This window comes from Wickerhamomyces anomalus (genome assembly GCF_001661255.1).
Source record: "Wickerhamomyces anomalus NRRL Y-366-8 unplaced genomic scaffold WICANscaffold_1, whole genome shotgun sequence".
NCBI lineage: Eukaryota > Fungi > Ascomycota > Saccharomycetes > Phaffomycetales > Wickerhamomycetaceae > Hansenula > Hansenula anomala.
The window spans coordinates 982,062-993,216 of record NW_017567110.1 but is presented as its reverse complement, the minus strand read 5'-3'; the positions used below and the strand labels follow the sequence as shown (position 1 = coordinate 993,216).

Genomic DNA, 11,155 nt, shown 5'->3' with positions numbered 1-11,155 from the left:
AACTAATACGCACCTAATCAGACCGTACAAGTGAGCGTAGCACAGTCTCACAATCACTTCGCAAATTCGAGCCTTCAAATAGGGGAAATCTCACAACAAGTCTCAACAACGACAGTTACTACACATCGTCACTCTACTACCACTACTTCAACAAACTACACACAATAATCAACAGTATCAAGCTTCAATCCACATTCACATTTCAAAAACAATTTGCCTCATAAACCGAACGGATAAATACAGTGAATCACATTTGGTGACAATTTTTGGTGCTGCTTTAAAATTTCTGAGAAGAAAATAATCAAAAGAAAAAAAAGACCCAACCTGTGCAATAAAAACATCATCAACACACTTGACAAAACAACAAATAGAACCCAACTTTACACATCAATATTGAAATCACTGCAACTAGCAGACTTCAAAAGCATAGAAATCATCAACACATAGAGAGCCCACTCACGTCAAACAGCCAGTGATGTATGCTGCTTCATCAACTTTAGAGCGCCCAGAACGCCTGGAACGTCCTTCATTATCCATAAGAAACTCATACAACAACACCAGTGATAACAATAATCAAAATCAAACTCCACCACCACAAACTGCTCCATACTCATCTCAACTACACCAACCTGGAACAACACCACCTCCAAATAGAAGAAGAGGCTCTTCATTTGGTAATTTCACTTCAAACTTGTTTTCAAATATTACAAACTCATTAAGAAATACTTCATCATCAAACCTGTCAAATAATAATGGCGGAAATCGCTCAAGAGCAAGTTCTGCCTCAAGATCAAATTACCAATCTCATAATAACTCACAAACCAATATCATCACCAGAGGTAATAGCACCGGTAACATTCCATCACATACTCCATCTAATTTAAACTATGAATCTACAAATTCTTCATCACAAGCTGCTAATGATAGTACTTTTGATCAATCGATGCTAGCTTCAACCCCAATAGAAGAATCAAGATTATTACAAGGCCAAACAAGATCAAACTCATTAGCTCAACATCAAAACAAACAAGATACTGATGGAACATATTCTATTAGGTTAACCCCATTTATCGATCATTCTTCAACTTCTTCAGGTTTATATTTCAGTCCAGTTTTGAGAAAGACAAAACCTGCTACAAAATTATCAATCGGTAGATATACTGATAAAGTTAGAGAAGCTGCTCAAGCCCCACCTGGTTCTGATGCTCCAGTTGTTTTCAAATCAAAAGTTGTTTCAAGAACTCATGCTGAATTTTTGGTTGATACTGAAGGGAATTGGTACATTAGAGATTTAAAATCATCTTCTGGTACTTTTTTGAACCATATCAGATTGAGTCCTGCTAATGAAGAAAGTGCAGTTACTCCTATAAATAATGGGGATGTTTTACAATTAGGTATGGATTTCAGAGGTGGTGTGGAGGATATTTTCAAATGTGTCAAGATGAGAGTTGAAATGAATAAATCATGGCAAAGAAAAGCAAATCAATTTAGTAAAGAAGCTCATGAAAAATTAAGAACTTTGGCTTTATTAAATGAAAATACTGAATTGAGTGAATGTGCCATATGTTTATTGAAGATTAAACCGTGTCAAGCCGTTTTCATAAGTCCTTGTTCTCATTGTTGGCATTATAAATGTATACGACCAATTGTGGTTAAAAGTTATCCTCAGTTCTTGTGTCCAAATTGTCGTGAAACTTGTGATTTAGAAGCTGATCTGGATGAAGAAGATGAAAGTGAAGAGGAAGATGATGAAATACAACAAGTTGATAGCTCGGAAAGTTCAACTAATGCTGCTGCTGCTACTAACCCTAATAATAATGTTACATTGAAAAATACCCAAGATAGTGCCAATTTAACGGAAGAAGATTTAATATTGGAGGAATCGTCAAATGAGGATTAAAAGAACTTGAACTATATTTATTGCTCCCATTTGATTTTCATCTTAGATCTGAAATTTGTCTCTTGTGTTTTCTTTGTTTGGTGTTATTATTTTTTATATGTCCAGTTTTTCCCCAAGGTTTGGTGTTTATTTATCAACATAAAGGTATCATGTTATTAATTTTTGTTTTTTTATAATTACAGTCTCGGTTTTACTTTAGTCATTCATTCATTAGAATACAATACGCATTTGATATACACTTAAAAGTAGCTACCCTATTCCAACATTCTCAACAACACATCTTGTAAATCATCTCTTCCCTTTGGCGACTTCCATATTTCATGACCACCATCTGCAATCTTCCATTCTTTAGTTGCTGAACTAATCTTGGTTAATTCTCTTTGCCAATTTCCCCAGTTTAATGATTTCTTGATAACAAAATCAGAACTAACAACACTTATTGGGATATCAACCAAAGAACTTTTAGCACTAATAACTTCATTATATGATAATATACTAGCACTTATCTGTTCTTGTAATCTAGCCCTTAGATATTTCCCCTGTGTGTACATATTACGTCCATATATACGATCTTTTGAACCACGATGTTTGAAAATCCATGAACTCTGTGCACTTAGACCTAATGGTGAGAATAATCCACGAATCCATAGTTTAAATCCAGCACCTGAACTCATGGAATCAATACCGGGTGGTAATGACTTTTCATCCTTCTTTGCACGAGAGTTTGGATCTTTTAACAATAGATCTTCATGCCATGAATCAACTAATAACATTGATTGCACTTGAGCTGTGTTATGAGATGCAAAAACAGTAGAGTATAACCCACCAATATCATAACCAATTAATAAGAATGGCCCATTAATCTTTTTCGATCTTAATGCCTCTGCCAATAATTCACTAACTATTGATATGGAGACTGGGGAAGGGGATGAGTCTGAAAATCCATAGCCTGGGCGATCATAAATACAATATCTATCAACCTTATTCAAATGATGAAGCTCTTCAACCCATTCACTGAAATCTTCATTTGAATTGTGGCCAGATTCCAGCAGTAAAATTGGTTGAGATGAGGACCCATTTGATGATACATCACCATAACAAGATAAATGTAACCTAAAGCCATCATCTTCAACATACACTTTTTCACCCCATGGTTTAACTCTTAGGACATCAAATATATGTAACAACACATTCAATGAGATAAATACAACATAAACCAATAAGAAAACTTTGAAAATATTTCTTAAAAAGATGATAACCCATTCACTTAATGTTTTCCTTGTTTCAACACGTCCAGTCAATCTAATCTCTTCATGTATTTTCCCCTGTTCCACTAAATATTCACTAAAAGAGGTGAAGATTATAGTAACAAATGCCCAAATTACACTTAGTGATCCAATCAATCCCATTTCTTCCCGTTGGAATATCAATAACAAAAGAATAATAAATCCAATGATCCCACCAGTGATATACCCCAACAATCTTTCAAATTGTGAAGGTATTTTAAAGAACAACAATGTAGTCAACGCAGCATAGATAGATATCATTATGAAATTGATTTCTAAAAATGAACGACCTTTATTGTTTAAACCAGGAATTGATACAAAATCACTCAATAATAATAAAATAAACCATATTGTTGATAAAAATGCAAACCCATTAAGGATGAATTTTGAAATCTTAACATTTGATACATTTAATGGTGATACTCCTGGGTCATCTGGTGATAATAACGGTTGTCTTTCTAAGTCCTGTGATGAATTACCAACAACTCTTGGATTATTTGGATGTTTTGATGATTTATTATCCAGCTGTTCATGGTTATCTGTTGACCCATGGTTTGAAGTGTGCCCTCCTTGAGAATCGGGCTGTTCTGCTTGGTTATCTGACATATGGATACTAAAGTATAAGTTCTAACTAATTCAGAGTACTTTGTCTGTCAATTAAATTGATTTGTGATCTGTATTAGTCGTGATAGGCCTTATCAACTTGTTGTAAACTCTTTATTGCTATTGTTGAACTAATATTCCTAGCCAACGGAAATGAGCGCCCTGGGGAACACTTGATTTTTTTTGGTGGCTGGAAGCTCAGAAGAAGCTCTTTCTGGGGTCCCAAGAGCCTCCGCCTAAGCTGAACAGACTCCCGCCCAGTGCTAGGCGGCTAAGCGCGTGCCTGGAACGTTTTCAGGGACGAAAAAAAAAATAGCATCGGAAAAAACACATTTGACTTTTTGATTTTAATGTAAGTTGGTGGTCTAATTCACTTTGTTTACATCACTATTCATCAGTTATCAGCCCCCAAAAAGCTAGTATAGCCTTTTGAAATATTTAGAAGAGGCCAATTGACTAGATAATTGATAACTCTTTTTTCTTTCAGCTGTTTTGAAAATCAAAAGTTGGTCTTGGTTGGTGCTGGTTCACTATCACTATGGACTCTTCAATACCAACAGGCTTACCGCCCAGGGCTCTCGAAGAATTACAAGAGCTGAATAATGAGTTTAGTGATGGATATCTGACTGAAAAGGGATATATCAAGAAAAAGAAGGCTATTCTATCCAAATATGAACCTAACACACAGATTTTTACTGAACATTCAACACCTGAAACGTCGTCTAGAGCTCATTCCCATAATAGAGCTTACAGTGAAACATCAGGCCTGACAAGAATATCAACAGTTAGTTCTAAACCAGGACTATCAAGACAAGAATCTACACCTCCTTCATCAACAACAGAGCTACAAAAACCATTGGACCCTAGAGTTATCAACAGTGAAATTACCAATGTTGGCTCATTTGACACTTTGGCAACCATTCTAAGGCATCGTTCTTCTACATATCAAAGAGAAATCGCATTAGTTATAGTGGACTCGAAAGGTAAAGAGTCTGTTACCGTTACATGGGAGAAACTATATTTGAAAGCTGAAAAAGTTGCTCAACAGATTAGAGATAAATCAGGTTTATACAAAAATGATCGTGTTTGTTTAATTTATCAAAATGTTGAAGTGGTTGATTTTACAATTGCACTATTTGGCTGCTTTTTAGCCGGTGTTGTTGCAGTTCCTATCACGTTAGATTTGAAACTATCAGAAATTGTCCAAATTATGAATCAAACTCAATCACATTTATGTCTTACTTCAAAACAAGTTGCTGAATATCTAGATAAGAAAGTTAATGCAACGTCAAAAATAAAGTGGCCTAAAGGTTTAGAATTCTGGAAGACAACTGATTTTGGTACGTATCATCCCCAAAAGAAGCAAGATCCACCAATTTTACAGGTTCCTGACTTGGCCTATATAGAGTACGTGAAATCTCCAGATGGTGAACTGAGAGGAGTTGCAATCTCACACAAAACTATCATGCAACAAATGAACTCATTGACCAAGATTTTGTCATCAAATCCTAATTATAATGGTAAATCATTCAAAAGATCAGATTTATCATTCACTAGAAATAAAAATGTGATGTTGAATATTTTGGATGCTAGAAAATCTGTTGGGCTAATTGTGGGGACTTTATTAAATGTGTTCTCAGGGAACCTCATGATTTGGACTCCTTCAAGTTTATTGGATGTTGCAGGTCTTTATGCTAATATTATAACCAGATTTGGAGTCACTGTTTTATTGAACGACTATTTGAGTCTGAAACAAGTTGTCTATAATTACCAGTCCTTTCCACAGTATACACGAAAATTCTCCAAAAAGGAAGTTGACTTTTCATCTCTAAAGTGGTGTTTGATTTATACATCTATTGTTGATGGTGAATTTCATGAGATTTTAACAAATCGTTGGTTAAAGCCTTTAGGCTGCAGAAATGTTGATAATGTTGTTGCACCTTTGTTGACTTTGAGTGAGTTTGGAGGTATGGTCATATCAATGAGAGACTGGCTAGGGGAAGAACATAAACTAAATACAACTTTTAATCAATCCATGAACGATGATGGTGAAATCATATCCAAATCAGTTTCCAACTTATCAGAAGTTCTTATAGACAAGAACTCTTTAACCACAAACACTGTGAAGGTGGTTTCTGATAGACCACCACCAATTACTGAAAATTTTAGATCTTCGGATTTCATTAGGATTGGATCTTTTGGTTATCCACTACCAGATGCAACATTAGCTATTGTGAATCCGGATACTTGTTATTTATCTGGGGTAATGGAAGTTGGTGAAATTTGGATTGATAGTGTATCATTGCCAGGTGGATTTTGGGGTTTACCGACAGGAACTGAAAATATTTTCCACGCTCGTTGCAGAGATCATGAAGGTGTTCTGGATTTGGAATTCTTAAGAACTGGGTTGTTAGGGTTCACTTATAATGGTAAGGTCTATGTTTTGGGTCTTTATGAAGACAGATTACGTCAAAGAGTGACGTGGATTGATAAGAAGGCTATTAAACCTGATGATATTCAATATAAATACCACTATTCAGACCATATTGCCTATACACTAGCTAGAGCTATTCCTCAAAGAAGGGTTTCTGATTCCTCAACATTTGATGTTTTGATAAACAATGAGTATCTGCCGGTTGTTGTTATTGAAAGTGCATTCGCCACTCCATCTGAAACTGGTATGGTTGATATTCCTGAATTAGATTTGATTGCATCTAAAAGTTTTGTTGTTTTAGAAAGATACCATAATGTTCGTCCATATTGTGTTTTGATTCTTCCACCAGATACGCTACCTAGAACTATAAAGAGTGGTATCCCAGGTATCGCTAATATGTTGTGTAAGAGACAGTTTCTAGAAGGTAATTTGAGATCGGTTTTTGTCAAATATAACATTAGAAGATCAATCACAGAGGTTCCAAGATCAAAGTACTATTTGGATAGTGTTTGGAGTAAGACTGTTTCTGATCAGAGATTTATTTCATTGCAAAATTCAGATGATCAATATTCCGGTCTTGATTACCGTGATACATCGATAGATGACAGAACGAAAAGACCGTTGACAGATTTCAAATCAATTGTGGAGATACTACAATGGAGAATCAAACATCAAGCTGATGAACTAGCCTTCTCCACCGTTACAAGGGGTGCAACAGCTAAGCAAACTTCATGGAAGAAATTTGATAATAAAGTTGCAGGTGTTGTCTCATTAATTTTGGACAAAATCAAAAAATTCAAGATGAAAGTTGGTGATCATGTTATATTAATGTATACTCTATCTGAAGATTTTGTGTGTGCCCTTTATGCCTGTTTCTTAACAGGTATGGTTCCAATTCCAATGAATCCAATTGATGCTAATAGATTGAGTGAAGATATCCCATGTCTTGTTAGTGTTATAAGAGATTATCGTGTCAAGACAATCATGGTGAATAATGATGTTGAAGCTATATTGAAAAATAAACCAGTTTCACCACTGTTGAAAGAGTCCAACGCTTATCAAACTATCAAATTGAGAAATACGTCCAAAGCTAAAACAAGTGCCTCTTTGTGTAGTCTCCAATCAAGAATTGACCCATTGTTCAAGATCAACAATGCTGTGGAAAGTGGCTCGACTGCGTTAATTTGGTTAAGCTATTCTGAAGATGGTCGTCGTTTAGCAGTCAAATTTACTCACAATACAATCTCGTCTGTTTGCAAAATCATGAAGGAAACATGTCAACTTGAAAGCAAAAATCCAGTCATTTCTTGTGTCCGTCATACAGCTGGAATTGGATTTATTCAAAGTGCATTGATTGGTGTTTATTTGGGCTCTTCAACCCATATAATTCCCCCAATTGATTTTGCAACAAACCCATCACTATTTTTTTTGACTCTTTCAAGATATAAAGTAAAAGATGTTTATGTTACACCACAAATGATGGAATATGCCTTGAGAAAAGTTAAATCAAAAGATTTCAATTTAGACAGAGTTAAAAACTTGATGATCGGTTATGATGGGAGACCAGATGTTAATTTAATTAAAAATGTTGCTGTTCAGTTTTCTCCAACCAAATTGAGTTCTTCTGCAATCAATCACATTTATTCTCACAATTTTAATCCAATGATTACTTCAAGATCTTATTTGTCATTTGATGCTATTGATTTATGGATAGATCCTGATGCATTACGTTTAGGTTTGATTTCAATCGTCAACCCTTCGAACAATCCAAATGCCATTCATCTTCAAGATTCTGGTATTGTTCCAGTATGTACACAGATTGCTATTGTTAATCCAGAGACTCGCAGACTTTGTAAAGTTGGTGAGTTTGGTGAAATTTGGGTTTGTTCAGAAGGTAATGTCCAAGGTACCATCAGCAAGCTTTACAATAAATCCATTGAAACTTTTGATAAGTATCAATTCAATGCCAAGATTGAAGGTGGAGATAACAGCTTAAACTATATCAGAACTGGTGATTTGGGTTTTTTGCATAACGTTTCAAGGTATGATAAGTCAACAGCCATTGATTTCCAACCTTTGTTTGTTTTAGGTCAGATTGCTGATACATTTGAATCAATGGGATTGTTACATTTTGCAGGAGATGTTGAAACTTCTATTGAGAATTCACACCCTGAAATAAGATCCGGAGGCTGTTGTGTTTTCAAAGCTGGTGGGTTTGTTATTGCTGTTATTGATAGTATTAGAGGCAGATATTTATCTTCCTTGGTACCTGTGTTGTTCAACAAGGTCTTATCAGATCATTATTTGATACTTGATATTGTTGCTTTCACAAAGCCAAATGCTTTTCCATATTCAAGATTAGGCATCAAGCAAAGAAGAAAGGTTGTTGATTATTTTGTGTCCAAGAAATTAGCAGTCCAAGCACAATATGGTATCAATCAAGGTGAAACAAGCTCAATAAAAACTGTCCAAGATTTCGAGAACAGTTCTGAAGTTAGTTCACTACACACAAAGGTTGAAGCTGAAAGACCAATGTCTTTTCAATCTTCCCAACTAGAAGTCCAAAAGTTATAATGATATTTCTCTTTTTAATGACAATAAGGTTACGAAACATTTAATATATTAATTTTAATCAAGCCTACATGTAGTACATATTTATTCATACAATTAAGGGTATTGATCTATTTAGTGTCTTAACGACGACGAGTTCTCATTTGTGCAATTTTTCTTCCAGGAACTCTAGATTGTTGTTGAGAAGGTGTACCTGGTGTACCAACAGCGGGGCTTCCAAATTGCGAGCTGGCACCTCCAAAAGGTGTACTAGCACCTCCGAATGCAGGTGGTTGTGCACCTCCAAAATTGAATCCGGTTGAAGGTTGTTGTGGTTGATTTGAACCAAAAGCTGGTTGTTGTGGTTGGCCAAAGATAGCAGCCGGTGTACTTGAAGCACCATTTGAAGCACCAAAATTAAAACTCACATTGTTACCTGTAGCAAAGGATGGGTTCACGGCTGGGCTATTATTGCCAAATGGCGTCGAGCCACTAGCAAAAGCGGTTGATTGTTGAGCATCCCCTTGAAACGGTGGTTTTGCAGCACCACCGAAATTAAATGGCGTGGATGAAGCTTGTGCAGCTGGTGGTTGACCAAAGACAGATGCTGGGGCTGGTGTGGAACCTCCAGCATTGAAATTGAAAGCAGAAATTGAATTTGTAGTAGCAGTAGGACCACTATTTTTTGGATTAAGTTCAGGTTTTGTTGTTTGACCAAAATTGAATCCCAAAGGTTTACTTGGAGCGGCTGCTGTGCTGTTTCCAAATCCAAATGTTGGTTTATTCTCTTGAGCTGTTGATGTCGTTGATTGCGTTGCTGGTGCTGGTGGTGCCGGGCTGAATGAGAAGGCTGGTTTTTCCGTGGTTGGTGTAGATGAAGAACCAAATAAAGGCTTTGAACTTTCTCCCAATGAAAATGCTGTCTTTTTCGGTGCTGGTTCCTCCTTTGTCTCTGTTGTTGATGGTGCACCAAAATTGAATCCTGAGGGTTTGAAAAAACTACCAAGTGAAGGTTTTGAGGCTTCAACCGAGGTTGAAGAGCCAAAATTGATGGTTGGCTTCGACGAGGAAGCGGCAGGAGCGAAGTTGAATGCTGGCTTCTTATTCTCTGGTTCTCCTTCAGTAGCTGGTTTGTCATCCTTTTTCTCAGTTCCCAAAAACCCATTTGCTGGAGCACCAATTGAGAATGATGGTTTAGAAACTTCATTTTTAGGGTCAGCATTTGTGCCAAATGAGAATACTGGTTTTTCACTAGCTTCCTTTGGTTTCTCCCCAAATGCAAATGATGGTTTAGCATTAGATTGAGCTGGTTTATTTTCAAAAAGGCTGGATGTCTGTTCTTTGGTATTTTCAGTAGCTTTGGCTCCAAAGTTGAATGAAGGTTTTGAACTATTATCGTCAAGCTTCTTTCCACCGAATAAAGGTACAGGGGCAGCAGTACTGCTTGAAGCACCACCAAAAGAAAGTGCTGGAGTTTTTTGTTTTGATTGTTCTTTTTCTGTGGACTCTACTTTTTTTGGAGCAAAGTTGAATGCAGGGTTTATCGTAGTTGAAGTGGAGCCAAATGAAAGAGCTGGTTTTGCTTCATCTTGTTTTTTATCTTTTGGAAATAGTGATGGTGCTTCAGAACTATTGTTCCCGAAAGAAAATGTAGGTTTTGCAGCACCTTTTGTTTCTTCAGAATTAGATGCTTCTGGTTTGGAGCCAAATAATGTTGATGTTGGTGCCTTTTGAGATTCAGGTTTGGATCCAAATGAAAACGTTGGCTTCGGCTTTTCTTTGTCTTCGACTTTCGAAGAGAATGAAAATGCTGGAGTTGACGTTTCTTTGATGTCACTAATCTTTGCACCGAATGAGAAAGTTTTGTTAGCAGCTGGAGAATCCTTTGAAGTATCTTTAGGCGCTCCAAATGAGAAAGAGGGCACTGGTTCTTTCTCTTTTGATTCTTGCTCAGTATCACCTAGTTCTTCGATCTTCTTTGGTTTAGAATTCAAAAAGTTGAAGCCTGCACTAGGTCCGACTGATGCTTCCTTTACCGGTGGTTCAACAGGTTCTTTTTGCTTAACAGGTTCTTCAACGATTTGTTTTGGTTTTTCAACTTGTGTAATTTTCTTTTTGTCATTAACTAAAGCATTCAGGGTACCGGAAGAAACTGGAACTGCCCTGTTATGACTTGATTTAGAGTCTGGAAACTTAACTGGACTTTTGTTTTTACCTTCATTCAAATCATCTGAATCATATAGAATTTCTCCAGAGAAAACACCTGATGCTGTTTTTGAATCTACCTGTGAAGGTTTAGCACGTTGTATAGTTCTTGATTTCAAAGAAGGTATTGAGTCTGTCTGTGTAGATGCTTCAACATAATTGGATTGTGATGCCTTA

At 36.3% G+C, this 11,155-nt stretch overlaps 3 protein-coding genes across 3 annotated transcripts; 2 read left to right on the top strand and 1 right to left on the bottom strand.

Moving 5' to 3' along the window:
- Positions 1–649: 649 nt before the first annotated feature.
- On the top strand, positions 650–1,750 carry WICANDRAFT_14181 (uncharacterized protein; the record flags this gene model as incomplete). Its single annotated transcript, XM_019180600.1, has 2 exons — positions 650–776; positions 915–1,750. Coding segments are annotated over 2 exons (963 nt in total), but the record flags the coding sequence as incomplete, so codon positions are not given.
- Positions 1,751–2,154: 404 nt separating this feature from the next.
- WICANDRAFT_49178 (uncharacterized protein) lies at positions 2,155–3,858 on the bottom strand (the record flags this gene model as incomplete). The annotated part of the gene is made up of 1 exon (XM_019182627.1): positions 2,155–3,858. Exon 1 carries the CDS (start codon positions 3,790–3,792, stop codon positions 2,155–2,157), a length of 1,638 nt encoding a protein of 545 aa, XP_019041209.1. The 5' UTR covers positions 3,793–3,858.
- A 469-nt stretch (positions 3,859–4,327) lies between these two features.
- Positions 4,328–10,078, top strand: CMR2 (Cmr2p; the record flags this gene model as incomplete). The annotated part of the gene is made up of 3 exons (XM_019185338.1): positions 4,328–4,541; positions 4,632–8,666; positions 9,567–10,078. 3 exons carry the CDS (start codon positions 4,328–4,330, stop codon positions 10,076–10,078), a joined length of 4,761 nt encoding a protein of 1,586 aa, XP_019041208.1.
- Positions 10,079–11,155: the final 1,077 nt, after the last annotated feature.